Here is a 20,627-nt window from a genome sequence, read left to right on the forward strand (position 1 = left end):
GTTTATTTGTCAAACGAGAGGTTTTAATATCTTGAACTACAAAACTGATATAAGGCTGTGGACATTGTTGCTGACTAAGCAATCATTTATTTACGGCTGCAGCTGACCTATTTCAGAAGGATCCATGTGAAAATATCTGTAATTCTGAGAACAGGCCAAGGAAGACCTGTGATTTAAATTAAGCCCCCAGGTTCCAGACACGTTTTGGATGAAGGAGAACAGAAAATATCTGCTGGAACTGAGTGACGTTATCAAGACCATCATGGACCCTGTAAGACGTTATCAGCACCTTGTTGTTTTTAAGTCTCAAAGAAGTTTGACAGCTCTGCGGAATTAGGGTCAAACCCAGTACCCACTCTACTATATTTAGAGATTGTAAAGAGAGAGAACAAGACAATATGTCAGAAAGAGAGACATTGAAAGATCAAAAAGATATAGGAAGAAAGTCAGTAGAATAAGTGCAAAAATATGTGATACATACACAATACAGAGCAGCAAAATAACCAGAAAACCAGATTTGATTTGCTAAAATCATGTTCAAATGATGGTTTGTCAAACAGAGATTAGACTTTCATCTGCAGTTTTATTAAAAAAATGTCAAAAGCAAGAGCACTCTAAAAATAAATTTACTCTAGAAAGTACAGTAATTGAGTGCTTCCCCATGTATTAGATGGTTTTAAACAACATAGTCTGGTAACCAGAGAGAAAATCATCCACTACAAGGACAGCATACAGAGCCCTGCAAAATTATTCTTAGAGGTCATCAAAGCAGCTAGTAGTTCATACCATTCCTAATCTTCAAACCTCAGAGGTTAGCCATCAAAGTTCATAACCCTCTCCAATCCACTGGACTCAAGTCTCCAAACACTGAATCACAGAGAGTTGAAGAGACATATAAGATGTACCAGCTGGTTCTGAAAGCCCAAACAGAAACTGGAACCACATACTAGAAAGGAAGATTGTTAAAAACAAAAGGCCAAGGGGACCAAGGATTGGAAATAAAGTACAGACAGAACAAAATGAAAATTGAGAACCCATACAGGAAAGAGACAGCCATGGCCAAATGTACACCAGACTTCTGGTAGCCCTGTGAGTCCACCAGACTGGACAGAACAGTCGAAAAAACATGGCTGACACAGATAGAGTCAGGAGGGCAGGTTGTTTTCATTTTGTAAAATACTACTTCTGAGTGCAAACAATAAACAACAATACAAAGAAATACATACGAGCAAATTTCTTTGAGATAACAGTTTTCCTCGTCTTCAAAAAGTTCGAGAGAGAACCTCTCCCTCGAGAGAACAAGAGCTACCTTAGCGTTTTAGTTCATGTAGCAAATAACAAAAAAACACTCCAAATAACCAGTCTGTTCTATTTAGAGTGTTATTTTTATGAGGTGAATGTAAATACCTTTGTCACAACCTGCTAGGATGACGTCGGTTCAACTTTGAGGTCAAGCCAGTGAAGCAGCTGAGTTGGGCCAAGATGACACAGGGGGACACGTGGGAGTTTCTGTCGACGTCAAATGTCAGTGTCTTGTTTTCCTGTAATTTTCCTTTGCTGTCTTGTTTTCCTGTCATTTTTTAACAGTTTAATCGATATTTGAGATCTTTCCCATGCCCTCTGAAAGCACCCAGCAAATATTTAGAATTTGAAGAGATGTTGATGTGATGGCCTGACCCAACATGAAATACAAGGGTATGCTCTCTCTGTCTTTTTGTCTGTGCGTAGAAATACTCTGTTACAAGTAACAGTCCTGTATATGAAAACTGACTTAAGTGAATGTAGAAAAGTATTAGCATCAAAATATACTTACAGTACCAAAAGTAAAAATAATAACTATGCAAAATGGCCCGTTTCTCAAGAATATATGTTATATTTTTTGATTATTATTACTTATGAATTAATGTATCTAGGATTTAAATGTAGCAGGTTCTAGAGTGGGGCTAATTTTAACTACTCTATATTTTGCTGTGTATTTTAATTCAAAATATTACATCATAATTTATTTGTTGATTTTATTTTTAATTAATAATCTGCATCTGTGAAGTAGCTAGTCATTAAACATAGTGGAGTAAAAAGTACAATATCTACATCCATAATGTGGTAGTGTGGAAGTATAAAGTAGAATAGCAGTCAAGGGAGAAAATACTCAAGTGAAGTACAATTATTTCAAAATTGTACTTAATGACAATACTTGAGGAAACATACTCAAGACTGCCAGACTGGGCTGTTCTGGGCTACTTATTATTTGATGGGGTAGGTAAAAATGGCTTTGGACGGCTTGTAAAACTTTGGGCTACTTTTTGTACCATTAGGCTGGTTTCGAGTTGGTTTCCCCTGACGAACGGTTATAGATACAACAGTAAATCGGCCACGTCTTTACTTTAGTTGTAATTATGACACTGACAGGGTGCTGAGTTCAGTACAGACAGTGACTTATAACTGATGACTTACAGTTAATCATGTACAAAATGATAGCTCTGTGATAACAGCCTTGTAGAAATCTGGTCTTTTAAAGCTTGACTTTTTACGTTTAATATACATTCCAAAAGAATTAGTTGAGATAACTTTTTACTCTAACTGGGGTTTTGGATTTACATAATTAAATTCATAGATTCAATAGATGAGCGGAGGTGCTTCAAGGCCAAACACTTTTTGTCATCCTGCACTTTTGACAGGGATGATCTGACCAAATTCCTTCCCAGCACCATAGCACACATCTGGTAATGTTAATGAGGTAAAATATTAATTGTTGTATTTGCGACCAAGCTTTGTGTATGTTATTTTAAGAAAACCATGGTACACAGCCAACTACAGACTTGTATCACAGTATATATTAAAGGAAATAAAAATCTGGGCTACTTTTATGTAGCTCCGATTTGATTACTTGTCATCAGCCAGCACTGGTAACAGCAACACTGGTAATAACCCAGCGTGACTTCCAAAGGCAAGGAGCTTGTCATAACTACATTATTACATGAGGTTACAGATCATGTTAGAAAGATACCTGTTCATGACAGGAACATCCAGCCTGTGGCAGCCAAGATGTTACCATATCAGAGTATAGAGTAATAGTTTTTCTGTCCTGCTCTGTGTGTTTGGAGACAAAAGTGATGAATTATACTTTTCCAGTTTACTTAAGAAGAACTGGGTCATGAGAAAGAGCAGTATTAACTACCTGCAACTCTTAAATGAAATGTCATCATCAGAAAGACATTACAGTACTGCCTTTTCCTACTAAAAAGGGATCTCTAGGATAAAAACAGCACAGAAATGACAAGAAAAAAAACCTCACAGATTACAACTATATTTACCTTATCTGTACGTTCTCTGTACCTTCTGACAACTGAAAAAAAAAAGAAAACGTTTTTTTCCCCCAGAGTGCAGCAGCAGATCATCTGCATTAAAAATACATGTTTTCTGCAGCTATTTCTGTTTTTAGCATAGACTGAAGAGCCTATGGAGTCTCATGTGGCCAGCTTAGACAAAAGTCAGTATCTTATCACTGTGAAAGTCAGCCCATCTTCGGATCCCCAGCACCTAAAAACAGCTCCTTGATAAACCTTATTTGGTCCTATGTCCTGCCCTCTGCATGTTCCTGGTACAATTCCAATGGGAATCTTGTTTATGTTGTTTCCCCTCAAGGAACGTACATAAATAAAGATGGATGGTTTGGTCACCCTCAGACACAGAATGAAGTGGAAAGATATGTTTTTAGATTATATAAAAAGGAAAGAAATACATGCACAGAGAGGATGGAGAGGATAGATGTTGCTTTTAAGTGTCCTTGAGCAAGATGCTGAAATCTTGACTGTATAGAGTACATGCTCTGACACAGAGACATAACAAAGGGAATAAAAGGGAATAAAATCAAAAAAATCTCTTAACCTGAATTACCTTGTTGAAACATTGATTTAGTCTTTAGTCTGTGATAAATATTACTACACGGCAGCAGCAACATTGTATGGGTCCACAGCCACAGCTGAAAGGAGTGCAGACCTTGCTCATTTTGCACCCCAGACTTAACCTTTTAAAGGGAACATTCAGGTGTGACACAATTTTTTTTTGGCTCAGATGTGGCTAAAATGACTGGAATACACTGGTTTTACCAAAGAAAAAACATGCAATATGGGGTGTGATTTCAAGAAACTGGGTAGATTTAGCCTGACAGCAGATGGGTTGACAATACACTCCACAACAAATGGAACAGTATAGTGAGGTGATAGTTTTTTCGATACAGTCTTAAGTGAGATATTCTTGGAATATTCTGGAGCCAGAATCCAATGGCAGTCTGCAACACATTTGTTGATGTTGACTGAGCGAAGTAGAGCAGAGGGGGTGTCCTTCTAGAGCTTACAGCAGCTGAGGTGCATCTGGATTGATGGGACTGTTAGTTCACTTTCTTAGGGGGGAAACAGAGGTGGTTGATAGCCCAAGGAAGCCTCGAAAGAGAACAAACCTGTAGCATTTCTGGTCCGGGAGTTATGGGCATACCCCATCCAGTCAAGGTGGGATCTCCAGATTGAGGGGTTAGTGGCAGAAACGCAGCTTCCAGGTCTTGGTTTGCCTTCTCCGTCTGGCCATTAGTCTGTGGGTGGAAACCAGAGGAAAGACTGACTGTGGCCCCAAGAGCCCTATAGAATGCCCTCCAGACCTTGGAAATGAATTGAGGTCCCCAGTTGGAAACAGTGTCTAGTGGGATGCAATGGAGACGGAAGACATGGTTAACCGGGAGGACAGCTGTTTCACGGGCTGAGGGGAGCTTGGGGAGTACCACAAAGTAAAATGCTTTAGAAAAACGATCAACAATGGTGAGTATTGCTGTGTTACTTTGTGAAGGAGGTAGTCTGGTGACAAAGTTGAGGGCAATATGTGACCAGGGACTACTTGGAACTGGGAGAGGACACAACAGACCTACAAGTGGGCAATGAGAGGCCTTCCCTTGACTGCAGACAGTGCAGGCTGAAACATAGGCACGGGTATCTGCCTCTATGGTGGGCCACCAGAAATGCTTTTTGAGGATGGACATGGTGTGGTTCATTCCTGGACGACAGGCAAAACAGGAAGCATACACCCACTGGATAATGTGGGAATGGGCGGATTCAGGGACAAATAGACAGTTTGGTGGACTATTACCTGCATCAGGTTGTATCTGCTGAGTTGCTCTTTCTCTATCTTCTCTATTTTACCAGGAAACTGTCGCTACCACACAGGTCAAGTGGAGGATGGTGTCTGGACTGGATGGAGACTCTTCAGAAACATGCTGGTGGAAGAGATCATCAGTCTTAACATTTTGTGAATGTGGTCACTAAGTAAGAGTGAAGTTAAACTTACTGAAAAACATTGCCCAATGGGCTTGGCAAGAGTTTAAGCATTTAGCAGTTTGGATGTAGCCCAGCCTTTTTATCGTCAGTCCATGCAAAAAAAGGTTGCTTTGCTCCCTCCAGCCACTGTCTCAACTCTTCTGAAGCAAATGTAACAGCAAGTAACTCCCTCTTATCGACCCCATTGTTTTGTTCAGCTGATGAGAGCTGACGGGAGAAAACGTAACAGAGATGGAGCTTTTGGCCTGGACTGGAACACTGGGAGAAGACTGCCCCCACACCATTGTCAGATGTGTCTAGCTCCACAATGAACTGGTATGAGAGATCAGGTTGGACCAGGATTGGGGCGGAAGTGAAGAGACTCTTGAGCTCAGGGAAAGCCAGTTCTGCATCTGGGGTCCAGGAAAACAGAATAGAGAGGAGGTAGTTGGGTAAGAGTGGCAGCAACCCTGCTGAATTACTTCATGAAACACTGATAGAATTTGGCAAAGGAACTGCTGAAGCTGTTTACTTGTGGTGGGTTGAAGTCTATTATATCTTCTCTGATCCTTTCCCTTTCTCAACTCTGTTTCATGTTCATGTTCAGTCCATTTAAAGCACAAGGTCATTTACTTTCCTGCCATGACCTCACCTATAACTTATTGGAAAAATTATTCAATGTATATGCATCACCGTGAGTTTTCTCTTCTTCCTATATAGCTTACATATCTAAACCAGTGTAATTTTATCAAGCCTAATTAGCCGCCATGAATTTTTTCAATTTATTTTTTGTTGTTAATTCCTACAAGAGAACCTTTCACCCCTCAAGTCATCATCATTACAGAACTGAGAGTGCAGCTTACTGAAAGCATATGTTGCCCAGTGATTACTGGAAAATAAGTCATCTTTGTGTCACTTTGCATCACATCAATAACAAGTGGGAGCTGCTTGAGCGAATTCTTTGCACATCTAAGTGGGACAGTACATTACATAAGCGGCAGGTAACATCAGATAAGCCATGATGCAAACCCTGCTTAAGCACAATCTGGATGAGTTTTAAAGTGACTGACTGTGTAGCATATGTGTCTAATTAACAATATGGGTAACATATCACATCTGGTACCAAGTAAGACAGCATTTAGGTATTTCTCACCAAGCTAATTACAAGATTCTTTGTTGTAATTTACAATATTTGAAAAGCACAAACTGTTCATTTCCATAATAACACTTCTTGGAAAATGTAACATGAGTAGAACTAGAATCCTCTCCATTAGGCAGATCTCAAAGTAATCTGCAATTTTGCCAAGAACAAAGCAGAGTGACAATAATTTCATGATGTTTCTATTTGCTGTCAGTCCCCTGCAGTACTGAAACCGTGGCTCAGCAGTGTCTTGTTTTTTCCATAAACATGTAAATTTCGTCAAGTTGTCAGTTCTGTTGCACAATCAGAAAGAAATAGGAATTAGAGATGAAAAAAGATAAATCCATCTTTTATCGTCAGTCCATACAAAAAAGGTTGCTTTGCTCCCTCCAGCCACTGTCTCAACTCTTCTAAAGCAAATGTAACAGCAAGTAACTCCCTATTATCAACCACATAGTTTTGTTCAGCTGATGAGAGCTGACGGGAGAAAACGGAACAGAGATGGAGCTTTTGGCCTGGACTGGAACACTGGGAGAAGACTGCCCCACACCATTGTCAGATGTGTCTAGCTCCACAATGAACTGATATGAGGGATCAGGTTGGACCAGGATTGGGGCGGAAGTGAAGAGACTCTTGAGCTCAGGGAAAGCCAGTTCTGCATCTGGGGTCCAGGAAAACAGAATAGAGAGGAGGTAGTTGGGTAATAGTTGCAGAAACCCTGCTGAATTCCTTCACGAAACACTGATAGAATTTGGCAAAGGAACTGCTGAAGCTGTTTACTTGTGGTGGGTTGAAGTCACTCTGCCACTGCCTCGATCTTTTCAAGATCCGTCCTCATCTGCCCATTCTCAATGATGTAAAAGTATGTACCTTATCACTGTGAGAGTCAGCCCATCTTCGGATCCCCAGCACCTAAAAACAGCTCATTGATAAACCTTATTTGGTCCTATGTCCTGCCCTCTGCATGTTCCTGGGACAATTCCAATGGGAATCTTGTTTATGTTGCTTCCCCTCAAGTCACTTTGAGACACAGAATGAAGTGGAAAGATATGTTTTTAGATTATATAAAAAGGAAAGAAATACATGCACAGAGAGGATGGAGAGGATAGATGTTGCTTTTAAGTGTCCTTGAACAAGATGCTGAAATCTCGACTGTATAGAGTACCTACTCTGACACAGAGACACAACAAAGGGAGTAAGTAAACAGACTTTACTATTGTGGAACTTGCACTTCTCTGCCTTCATGAAAGGCTTGTTTTCCAGGAGTCTCTGGAGAACCTGGTGGATATGGGAGATGTGTTCAGAGATGCTTTGAGAGAATGAGCATGTGATAAAGGTAAAAAAAAAAAAAAACAGTTGAAGAAGTGTCACTGAACATCGATCACCAAGGCTTGGAACACAGGAGAAGCATCAGTTAATCCTAAGGCACAGATACCCATAGTGTCCGATTGGTGGGTTGAATGCTGTTTTCCATTCATCTCCTTCTCTGATTCGGAGCAGGTGATCTGCGTTCCTGAGATCTAGTTTTGTGAAGACCGTGGCACCTTGAAGAGGCTCAAAAGCAGAGTTGATTAACGACAAAGGATATTTGTTCCTGACAGGGATGTTATTTAAACCAAGGACATAAATGCAGGGTTGTAGAAAGTTATTTTTAAGAAACAAATAAGAAGTCAGTGCCAAGAGGGGAAGATGAAGGTTGAATAATGCCTACAGCCAGTAAATCATTGATATATTTTTCCATCACCTCTCTTTAAGGTTGAGACAAATTGTAGAGTGTACTCTTGGGCAAAGGGGCACCAGGAAGAAGATCGATTGCACAATCATAGGGGCGATGAGGAGGCATAGAGAGCTAAATCCTTATAGAAAACCTCACCTAGATCATGATATTCATCAGGGACGGTAGAAAAATCTGGGGGCTCAGGACTTAATGGTGTGATGGTGCTCTAAGCTGGAGACGGAGTGAATTGCAGACAAGAAGAGTGACAGAAAGGACTCCAGCTACTCTCGCAGTAGGCCATTCAATGTGGGGGTTACGTTGTTTCAATCAGGGATGGCCCAACACTAGAGGTGTCTGGGGAGCAGAGATGATGTTAAATTTGCCAAGCAGAACCGTGGTCAAAGGAACAGTGCAATCAGTTACATGCCCCAAAACCTCCCATCTAATGCGTTAGCTGAATGGCTAAATTCCTGTTCACGAAATTATCTTCTGCTTCTGAATCAACTAGAGCAACAACAGGCAAGATGAACTAGTTACAACAAAGGATAGCTTAAATCTGCATTCTTGGTTTTGATGGGGCAGAAGAAACAGTCTGGCTTACTAACTTACCCTTACTTACCCTGACTACTACTGGTGAGCCATATCTTTTGGCCAAACTGTGCAAGCAGCTAAGTAATGCCCAAGTCCTTTATAAGGACTCAATGAATGATGGGCAGACTGACTAGCATTCTAAATAACCCCATAATATGTTGCACCCTGGATTGGTCAGGGGGTAACGTCAAAGACCACTGATGGAACATTAGGGAGCATTGAAGAAAAAAAACCTCTGCATTTTTCTAAATCCCTGGCAAATGTTTCCGGGTGCGTGATGTAGGATCCTCTGGGCGAAGGAGGTTGAGCAGGTGGAACCAGCTGAGACGACTGTACTACAGAGGCTGACAGGGTAAGTAGAGATGTTAACAAAGAGACTTGATTAGTCAATTGAGTAATTTGATTTACTGCAGTCTCTTACTGTCAAAGAGTGTGTAAAGGAGTTGTTCATAATGTACGAGTAAAATTCTTTGGCTGGATATTGCTCTCTGAATGTTAGCTGTTTCCTGGTCTGAGTATGCTGGGTCCATGCTGGCTTAATCGTTCTGTGCAGTTCACTTAGGTTGGGACTCAAATTCAAAACTCAGACAAGAGGCTTTTAATGGTTCAGAAGCAGACTTAGGTCTGTGCGGTTTTGGGAAACTGAGCCAGGATAGATGGTGGAGTGGGGCAGGCAGAGGGAACTGGACTATCGGCTTGACAGGCAGATGGACGAGGTGCTGGGTGAGGCAGGCAGACTGGAAGGAAATGATGGGAATGATGAACATAAGGCCCAGTCAAACAGAGGATTAGACAAGGTACAGGCAAACACAACAGAAAAAAAAAAAATAGAACTTCAGTTTGACCTTAGTGTTAGTACCATCTTGACAAACTGAAGAATCTGGCGAAGTCTGGAGTCTAGAGCCTTGGTATATATACTGCAGGAGCTTGATGAGTGGAATGTTTAACAGTTGCGCAGGTGAATTGGCAGTAGGAGGGAACAGATCGCCACGCCGAGACAAACACACAAACACGCACACATGCACGCACACACAGATTCAAACTGGGAGGAGAAAAATAGTAGTCACAGTAGGAATGAGGAAGAGGCAGAGCCGATACCATGACAAAATTATATACTCTCTTATTCTGTTCATGGTAAGAGCACAGGAAAGTCCAAAAATCCGCAGGTTTTCACACTGAGAGGTGAAAACACCTCAGATATCAGATATGTGCCAGTGCAGCTTTCATGTGAATGCACAAATCAGTTTTCTGGTCATTGAAATTTGCCTGCATCCCCTCTTTAAATCTCCCAAAGACGCGCTACCTTTTCCAACAAACAACATACCCCAAACCTGGCTGACCCTCAAGACTGAATCATTATACCTGTTTATTGTAGCTGTGCTTATTGTGAGATAGGGTTACATCCGAAGTATATTAATGTACACATGGTTTGAATATAACCTCAGGAATTGATAATCAAGACCTAGGCTTGCTTTGTAATGGTAATCCATTTCCTAAGATGACTGGGACATTTATATTATTCAGTAAAAATATCATTACTATTCATTGTGAAAATCAAGTTGAGGAACTAACATGGCCTTGAAAAGGCATATGTGTAATCAAATATCCCCTTCATTGCTAACGTCAAATACAAATTATGTACTTCAGCTTTAAGGTCGATCCAGCAATGCTATTATATCTTCTCTGATCCTTTCCCTTTCTCAACTCTGTTTCATGTTCATGTTCAGTCCATGTAAAGCACAAGGTCATTTACTTTCCTGCCATGACCTCACCTATAACTTATTGGAAAAATTATTCAATGTATATGCATCACCGTGAGTTTTCTCTTCTTCCTATATAGCTTACATATCTAAACCAGTGTAATTTTATCAAGCCTAATTAGCCGCCATGAATTTTTTCAATTTATTTTTTGTTGTTAATTCCTACAAGAGAACCTTTCACCCCTCAAGTCATCATCATTACAGAACTGAGAGTGCAGCTTACTGAAAGCATATGTTGCCCAGTGATTACTGGAAAATAAGTCATCTTTGTGTCACTTTGCATCACATCAATAACAAGTGGGAGCTGCTTGAGCGAATTCTTTGCACATCTAAGTGGGACAGTACATTACGCAAAACGGCAGGTAACATCAGATAAGCCATGATGCAAACCCTGCTTAAGCACAATCTGGATGAGTTTTAAAGTGACTGACTGTGTAGCACATGTGTCTAATTAACGATATGGGTAACATATCACATCTGGTACCAAGTAAGACAGGATTTAGGTATTTCTCACCAAGCTAATTACAAGATTCTTTGTTGTAATTTACAATATTTGAAAAGCACAAACTGTTAATTTCCATAATAACACTTCTTGGAAAATGTAACATGAGTAGAACTAGAATCCTCTCCATTAGGCAGATCTCAAAGTAATCTGCAATTTTGCCAAGAACAAAGCAGAGTGACAATAATTTCATGATGTTTCTATTTGCTGTCAGTCCCCTGCAGTACTGAAACCGTGGCTCAGCAGTGTCTTGTTTTTTCCATAAACATGTAAATTTTGTCAAGTTGTCAGTCCTGTTGCACAATCAGAAAGAAATAGGAATTAGAGATGAAAAAAGATAAATCCATCTTTTATCGTCAGTCCATACAAAAAAAGGTTGCTTTGCTCCCTCCAGCCACTGTCTCAACTCTTCTAAAGCAAATGTAACAGCAAGTAACTCCCTCTTATCGACCCCATTGTTTTGTTCAGCTGATGAGAGCTGACGGGAGAAAACGTAACAGAGATGGAGCTTTTGGCCTGGACTGGAACACTGGGAGAAGACTGCCCCACACCATTGTCAGATGTGTCTAGCTCCACAATGAACTGGTATGAGGGATCAAGTTGGAGCAGGATTGGGGCGGAAGTGAAGAGACTCTTGAGCTCAGGGAAAGCCAGTTCTGCATCTGGGGTCCAGGAAAACAGAATAGAGAGGAGGTAGTTGGGTAATAGTTGCAGAAACCCTGCTGAATTCCTTCACGAAACACTGATAGAATTTGGCAAAGGAACTGCTGAAGCTGTTTACTTGTGGTGGGTTGAAGTCACTCTGCCACTGCCTCGATCTTTTCAAGATCCGTCCTCATCTGCCCATTCTCAATGATGTAAAAGTATGTACCTTATCACTGTGAGAGTCAGCCCATCTTCGGATCCCCAGCACCTAAAAACAGCTCATTGATAAACCTTATTTGGTCCTATGTCCTGCCCTCTGCATGTTCCTGGGACAATTCCAATGGGAATCTTGTTTATGTTGCTTCCCCTCAAGTCACTTTGAGACACAGAATGAAGTGGAAAGATATGTTTTTAGATTATATAAAAAGGAAACAAATACATGCACAGAGAGGATGGAGAGGATAGATGTTGCTTTTAAGTGTCCTTGAACAAGATGCTGAAATCTCGACTGTATAGAGTACCTACTCTGACACAGAGACACAACAAAGGGAGTAAGTAAACAGACTTTACTATTGTGGAACTTGCACTTCTCTGCCTTCATGAAAGGCTTGTTTTCCAAGAGTCTCTGGAGAACCTGGTGGATATGGGAGATGTGTTCAGAGATGCTTTGCGAGAATGAGCATGTGATAAAGGTAAAAAAAAAAAAAAACAGTTGAAAAGTGTCACTGAACATCGATCACCAAGGCTTGGAACACAGGAGAAGCATCAGTTAATCCTAAGGCACAGATACCCATAGTGTCCGATTGGTGGGTTGAATGCTGTTTTCCATTCATCTCCTTCTCTGATTCGGAGCAGGTGATCTGCGTTCCTGAGATCTAGTTTTGTGAAGACCGTGGCACCTTGAAGAGGCTCAAAAGCAGAGTTGATTAACGACAAAGGATATTTGTTCCTGACAGGGATGTTATTTAAACCAAGGACATCAATGCAGGGCTGTAGAAAGTTTTTTTAAAGAAACGAATAAGATAAATCCATTGTTGGGAAATGAGGCGAGGGAATGACAGAAGGAGAAGGAGGAGGAGGAGGAGAAAGAAAAAGGAGGAGGAGGAAATCAAAAGAGACAAATCCGAAAGAAATTAGGAAAAGCCTGACAGCAAGTGGACTATGTAAATTGTCAAAATGACCTTTATTTATCTGTTCCTCTAATCATGTCATGGACAAACACACATTTGCAAACATACACACTCACATACACTCACTGTCTCTCAGGGGTCCCATCAATATTCTTTATTGAGGAACCTCTCAGGTAGTTTGCATCTGGTCTTAATTACATGTAGAGGGTGAAGGTCGGGTTAGTTAGAGTAAAGAGAACCAATGAAAATAACAGCTCTCTGCCCAGTGCTTTAATTAGGACCAACACACACATACAGTACATACACAAACACACAAACGTAAGTCCTTTTAATTACTCTGACCTTTTGGATTGTGGTGTTGTAATACATTGTAAATATTGTATCATTCAGCACATTTGACTGAATAAAGGTTAATTGAACAATTCACCTCATGTGTTGTCACACCATTTAAGCAGTGCAGTGGTGTGGTTTTTGGTTGGTATCTAGATTTGTCAATCTAGTTTTTGTTTAAAGCAACCTGTTGCTTTAGCTTAACGCAATAGTTTGACATTTTTTGCTCTCTGGCAGAGATTTAGATGAGAAGAATGATACTGTTTTCATGTCTGTATGTTAAATATGGTATAAATTAAACAGCTAGCCTGGCTCTTTTTTAGGAATTAAACAAACAAGACATGATGTCTTTAGAGTATTACGTGTATTGGTGAGCTTTAGGTGGTGCTGCCAGGTGGATTTTTAACCTTTGGAAGGAAGTCAATTTTTGTTTAATTTACTGGTTTTGAGGCTGTTGTAAGCAAATAGTTACTACCAGTTTCCCCAAAAACCTCACAGGTTTCACTGATTAGTTTTTTACTTTACTGTTTTTAATGATGAACAATCACCATATCAGCACCTTAAGAACTCTTGGTTTTCTTGGTCAACCTAAAGTCTACTTCTACATGAGCCATCATACACCTTAAATGCAATTAATCACATCATTTTCAAAATAGCCCTGGTGTACAATACATCTATATGTTAAGCTAATTTCAGACTCAGACAGTAAATACCAGAACAAAAACACAGCTTATCGATTGGGAGTGTCATGGTTAATAGGGTTGAATGCCAAAATAAATGAAAAATGGAAGAATAAGGTACTGTACATTCTCAAGGCACTTCTTGTTCATTTAGTGTTGGGAATCTATTCAGTTCTTGCTGAACTATAGGTTTCTTGCACGAATTCCTACCATAACATCCTTGCATTTGGTGCTTTAAAATGTAGATGACTGAGTGGGAGCCTTTTAGCTACACTGAGCATTTGAGAGTATCTGACTGACAGACAATTCACAGCTTTTGCCAAGCTTGAACCTGTGGATGCATATGTGAGCATTCCATTTGCAGAGGACATGGATTAGAGCGATACTGCTTGTAAAATGGCCACAGTCTTACAAATGGACGCGTCAGTTTTGGAAAATGACGTGATAAACCTGCAGTGTGACATTCATCTCAGAGCCAGGGCTGGAGATGAGCAGTTCTGGACTCTGCTGATACCCTAGCATGCGAGGACGTGCAATGCAAACATTTTTGGCTCGACTTACCTGTGCAAATCAGCCCTCTCAGCACGAAGATAATAAAATCCAAATATAGAAGCACTCTGACATATGACCAGCTTGACAACTACCTGCGTTTAGCTGTGACCAGCTACGCCTCAGCCTATGAAGAAATGGTTTACACACTGCAATGAAAAGCGTCGTGAAGCGCAACATCATCAGCAGCAGCGACAGTAGCAGTGGCATCATCATCACCGTCTCTGTAACTTGAGGAATGTTAGAGATATTTGCAGTAATAACAGTTTCATGGAAAATGATGTGTTGTAGACCTTCTCTGATCTTCTTTTGCTAAGTAAAAAAAGGAGATCTTGTGTTGAAAAAGTTTGGGCATAATATATGACTCTTTGTTATTTCCGTTTGACCCTATTTTATTTAATCACCTTAGAAATGTGTATGTTTATGTTATAGATAATGTTGAAATATGATATTAAAATTTTATTATGTTCATACATAATTAAAAATATCTTGTATCTCACTTTAACATGGAAAAATCTGTCCGAATTGTTGAAACTGCATTTTTTTTTCCTTTGGTGTAGTTTGGGAGAGGCTCATAATTTAAAAACAGTGTTGTCAGTTGAAACATTAATAATTGTTTTTTGTTGTTAGTGCTCAAAGAACCTAAGAAATGCCAAAAATAAATAAATAAATAAAAGGGCTAAGCACTAATATCTTCCTAATTGAAAAAAAACAATAATTACGACCAAGACACATTCCACAGAGAGCTAGCATCTAGAGGCCGTTAAAAGAACTGCATCTCTAGGCACCTCTGGTTTGGGTTCAGAATTCAGCTGTGGTGGAGCCAGGGTTATGACACAGTATAGTACACATGCCCAAAATTAGATCGATGTTGGAAACTCATGTAAACCCATTAAAACTTGAGATGACACCATAAGTTGTCCATCGCTGCAAATATAAGATAAGTAAGATAAATAAGATGTCGAAACTGTCTTATTATGATTTCTATTTTAGCTGTGCCATGAAATCATTTTGGGAGTGTTTTGTCCTTTTGGGCTGACACTGACCTCCGTTTCCTTTTTGTATGTAACTGTCCATCAAATTTCTTCTTTTCCATTGGCACTTGAGCATCTTTCAGGAAATGTGGCAAGGGTTTATTAGCTCTTTTAAAAACAATCTGGCAGACACAAGCGGGTCTCAGCTAGCCGGCTTGACATGTACAGAGTCGTTCCAATTCACAGAAAGCCCACCGGGGAACGTCCCAGAGAAGTCGGTCGAGAAGACACTCAGTTTGCTCTTTTGTCTTATAAAAGAAGACCATGGTGTTTCGGCAATACAAAAAGTCACCACACATTTCAGTATTTTTAAAGAAAACCTTTATGTGCTTATTGGCTACCTCTAAATATAATTAAAAATACAAAAGTATTATGTATTATTAGTACTATAGAAATATTAAAAAAATATTACACTGCTATATTATCATATACCACAATGTTAGATCATTAGAACTGATGCACTTGTTGAATCTTGAGCAGTTCTGAGTTAAGTGGAAAAAATAAAAACAAAAATAAGGTTAATCACAATCAAGTGAGTAAGCAGAATTTAACCGGTGTAGATGGGTTACTAACCCGGGGGTCGGTCCCCTCCAAAGCTACACAGGGTACAGAGAGGTCACGATCATTGGGATAAGACAATTTAAGAAAAAAAATCTGCTACACACATCTGTACTTGTTATTTCAGACTTTTCTCTAAACTTTGTGAAATATTGGATGATGACCCCCAAACTGTTAATGAAATGAAACTGGAAATGAAACTGCTAACAACTCATAAACATCTGAAAAGTGACAAGGGACCCCAAGTAGACACAACTTTTTTGTAAGGGGTCACAAGCCGAAAAAAGGCGGCAAACCTCTGATTTAATCTTTAACAATTAAAATACGTCATCCTTTGTAAAAATATTGTATTTTCCGCCTAACTAGCAGTACCCCAGGGTAAAAAAATGTTTCAAGAAGAAGTATTGCAATAAAAGTTTTACTTAAGTAAAACTAAAGAAGTGTTTACAACAAAATGTAAGCCTGTGTAAAGCATCAAAAGTAAAAGTCATTGCCATGCAAGATGGCCTCTTTCAGAGTGTTGTTCTATATTTTGTATTGAATTATTATTATTGATGCACTAATATGTAGGGAGCATGTTAATTTTGTTGCAGGTCAAAGCAGATTTCATTTGAAATGAAATTCACATTTTAAAAATATTTTGGATTTACAAACTGTATGGAACTTTGACCTTTAACAGTGCATCATTTTACAACTGTTTTTTTTAATGGACATTTAAAGTAATGAGTAGCTGTCAGATAAAGGTCGTTGAGTAAAAAGTGCAGTATTTTCAGTATCCACTGAAGTGCAAAGGAGTATAAAGTACAGTATTTCAATTAAAATACTTATTGAAGCAATTTTTCCACTACTGCAGTGACTTCCAGAGCAATGGAGTTGTCAGCAATTAGATGTAAAATTGCTGGTAAGCCTCTTGATGGAAATTTCCAAACAGGGTTTTGAATCTTCTACACAAAATAAAAAGAACTCCCAGCATTCAAACAAGAAAACAGAGTATTAAAATAAAATAAATCAGATGATGAAATTGTGACTTGGCTGGGATTCATTTCTTTGCACTGAAATACGTATGGTAGGAAACAGAACTGAGCATAAAATGCAAGAAAAAAATATTTATTTACAAAGTACATAGCAGTAACATCTAAGAAATGCACTTACAGGATATAGAGCAGGTTAGCTATGGTAAGGATGAATATGATGTGATGTGTGAAGTCCTAGCCCCAGCAACATGTCTTGAATCCAAAACATATGTGTTTAGATGTGGTATAACTAGATTACACTGACACCCGGTTTTAAAATGAGGCACTCATACCACTGGTAAATAGATTGAACAGATTTATCTTTCTCTCTACAAACCACCGATTGTCACAGACATCATCTTCTCATTTATAAATATTTACATTCTTGAGAATTGACAGCCAACATCTGTTCTGACTGTCCACCTTTGACAGGGGTGTTTATATATGAGTTGCCTGTCTCCTGTTTGTTTGCATCTTTGTGCAAAAATATAAATGCTGTGATTTGATTCTTCTATCTGTGTTGAATTGTTTTAAATCTGATTTTTATCTGTTTGTGCCCTCTGTTCTTCAAATCAAGCCCCCCAGGATGCATGTTAACTCCATGGAGAAAGGGGTCATAAAGAAAAAGGCACATCACTGAAATGAATGATAGTTTAGCAAAAGATGCATCTAATGACTATTACATGAAAATCATTTCTTTAATTCAGGTGATTGTCAGGTTTTCAGCAAGACTGATGGATTACACTCTGTGAGTTTACGAAAGCCTTTCTAGTGAGATTGGATAATATATAGTAACCCAAGACTGCTCTTAAAATTTCTCATCTGCTGGCATTTTGAAGATACAAGGTTTTCGTCAAAATTTCAAGCTGAAGAGTATCCATTCTACAGCAGTTTCACACTCTGTGACGCAAGACAAGTGCTGGTATTTTTTTCACTAACATGGACATTTCCTTAAAACTGTCTTTCGGAAATCCTTTTAAGACAGTCAACATCAAGCAGAATACCACGGTAAGCCTGAGGCACACTAGGCTACCTGTAAGCATGTGTACTGGTGCATGTACATGGCCACCCAGGCCCAAACACACATGTCTGACGCTCTCCTGCACTATAAGCTGCTAGGACATAATCCAGCTGTGGGAGTCAAGGCGCTTGTCTGTGTGCGTTTTTGTGTAATGGTGTTTGGCCAAAGGCATGTGACCCGTGCTATTCTGTTTACACTGCCCCTGTCCACACTTCAAGCCTCCTGTGCCTCATTTCATCAGTTCTGGTGAATAGCAGTGTAAGGGAATGCAGTAGACCAGGTAACCTCAGCAGTCTGAGTTATTATGTTGTATGATGCCAAATTTTACAACAGGTCTGAGTCAGCTGGAACAGGAAGTGGGCCTGTACTCTATCAAGACAGGGGATTGTCAGATAACAGCGTTATAGAAATCCTCAAAGTCAGATTAATTTATGCTATTTGATGAGCATTTTTCTTCCTTTTTTGGCCTTTCTTGTTTTATAAAGAAACTTCTCCTAGAAAGAAATTGGACAGTACAAAGCCAACTCTCATTTCCACAGGAGGGACAAGGTAAACCTTTCAGCTAGGCAGAATGATTTGCAGTCAGTACTCAAAAAGTGAAGTGTGTCATTAACAGAAGTGTGCTTGTCAAACACCTGCATTTGAGACAGCGATGAACTAAATTCAGTCAGGAAGAAAGTAAACCCAATCACCTGCGAAACAAAAAACTCAAAGAAAATATGTAGAACTTCATTCTTGGAGGATGAATAATGTAATAACGTATCTTGAACAGTTCTGAGTTAAGTGGAAAAAATAAAACCACAAATAAGGGTTAATCACAATCAAATGAGTAAATAACTTGATAGTTGAAACATATCATGCAGTGCATCATGACAGGAAATGAAAATAAATGCTGAGTCAGTTTTTAGTCTTCTCTCTATGCCAGAATGGTGATATCCCGAACACCTGTGTCATTTAAGTCATACCGTTCAGTGTTGCACTGCATGCTGGGAGATGACTTGTCAGCAGGGCGGAGGAGGATGCGGAAGTGCCTCCTAAAGGTGTCGGAGAGGCAGGCGTAGAGGATGGGGTTAGCGCAGCTCCACGAGTATGACAACAGCACCACAAACTCAAAAGCTCTGGCGAAAGTCAGGACCAGACCACTTTGATACAAGGAGCAGAAGTTGAAGGTGTAAAACGGAAGCCAGCACATGCCAAACACAACCACCACCGCCACCACCATTTTGGTGACCTGTTGTTCCAGCCGGTGGCTTTCTTGGTTCAGCATTGAGGTTCGGACTCGCTGGGACCGCAGGGTGAGCAGCAGCGCCGCATAGGATGCCGTCATAACTGTGAATGGCAAAGCAAACCCCATGATGAAGGTGTAAGAGAGGACACCAAGCCACCAGATGTCCGAGACAAGATCTGGTATACACAGGCCTCGGTCAGCGGAGAAGTGTAGCGCCATGGGGAGAATGGTGAAGAGCGAGAACAGCCACAGGAATGCCGAAACAATCTTGGCGCAGCGTGGTGTTCTCCAACGTGCAAACCGAAGTGGGTCAGCCAGCGCCATATAGCGGTCAATGCTCATCACCGTCAGACAGAAGACGCTCGTGAACTGGTTGATGCCATCCAGCACCATAACCACTTTGCACGCCATGTCGCCAAACATCCAGTGGTTCTGGAAGTTCTGGCTCGCTATGAAAGGCAGACCAACCATGAAAAGTCCGTCAGCAAGGGCCAGGTTGAAAATGTACACTGTTGTGGAAGATGACATTTTGTCTAATTTCAAAATGGCGATGATGACGAGGCAGTTTCCAGCAAGTCCCAGGATGCAAACCACCAGGTAGAGAATGGCCATGGTGATGCCAAAACCATCAATATTGTCCTCAAAGTAAAAATGCTCATCCACATAAGTCTGATTGTAGTCTATATCTGATAAAACTGAGGTATCCATTGTGCTTCAATTGAATGATCAAAAAGGGAATAAAAATACAAAATTACACAAATTACCCCTAGAACAGTGGCATCTAAAGGGGGATAAAATCTCTGCTTCTGTTTAAATTCCTCTTTAAGCAGTTCTAGAGTCACCTCTTGACTCCCCGCCGTGGAAGTAAAAAGTACTCAGAGGGAGAGGAGTAAACAGCTTAACCAAAAAACGTCAAATCAAACACTGTTTTCGGGTTCAAGAACAGCCAGGCTGCAGCATCCAGTCAATCGTTACTTCCTTTTATCTTCTGTAAAAAATAGACAAAACCTGTCAATGTTTAATCCTTTTGGTGGAGACTGAATGCTTCTCTCTGATACTCGTGCACACACACACTCACGTAAACACACTCAGTGACACACAGCAGTGTGGAAATGAGCAGGACGACTGCTAAGACGCTTGCCTGAGCGTTCTTTCTCCCTGGGAGCCCTTTTATATCTCTTCCCCCTCAGTGTGTGAAGAGTGCGTCTACTCCTGTGCACATGTGTGTGTGTGGGTGTGTGTGGGACCCCCCCCCCCCATCTTGTTCATCAGTCTCCAGAGATTGTGATAAACTCCAGCTTGGCTCACGCCCCTCCTAAGTACTCCCCCAGTTCCTCTGCTGTAATGCTGTTTCCAAGGTAAACTCTGGCCCCATCTGCTTTTGTTTTCATAACTTCGTCTCTCCACTCTTTCTTCTCCTTCTGT

The 20,627-nt window shown here is 40.2% G+C and overlaps 1 protein-coding gene across 1 annotated transcript; it reads right to left on the reverse strand.

Moving 5' to 3' along the window:
* Positions 1-17,116: 17,116 nt before the first annotated feature.
* LOC120794219 (somatostatin receptor type 2) lies at positions 17,117-20,065 on the reverse strand. The gene has a single exon (XM_040135055.1). The coding sequence runs from the start codon at positions 19,908-19,910 to the stop codon at positions 18,891-18,893; it is 1,020 nt and encodes a 339-aa protein (XP_039990989.1). The 5' UTR covers positions 19,911-20,065; the 3' UTR covers positions 17,117-18,890.
* Between the last annotated feature and the right edge of the window lie 562 nt (positions 20,066-20,627).

The sequence above is a fragment of the Xiphias gladius genome, chromosome 9, assembly GCF_016859285.1.
Source record: "Xiphias gladius isolate SHS-SW01 ecotype Sanya breed wild chromosome 9, ASM1685928v1, whole genome shotgun sequence".
In the NCBI taxonomy this organism is placed as follows: domain Eukaryota; kingdom Metazoa; phylum Chordata; class Actinopteri; order Istiophoriformes; family Xiphiidae; genus Xiphias; species Xiphias gladius.

Bases quoted from the DNA above. Each gene is read 5' to 3' on its own strand.
- LOC120794219 (XM_040135055.1), bottom strand. From the start codon at position 19,910: ATGGATACCTCAGTTTTATCAGATATAGACTACAATCAGACTTATGTG.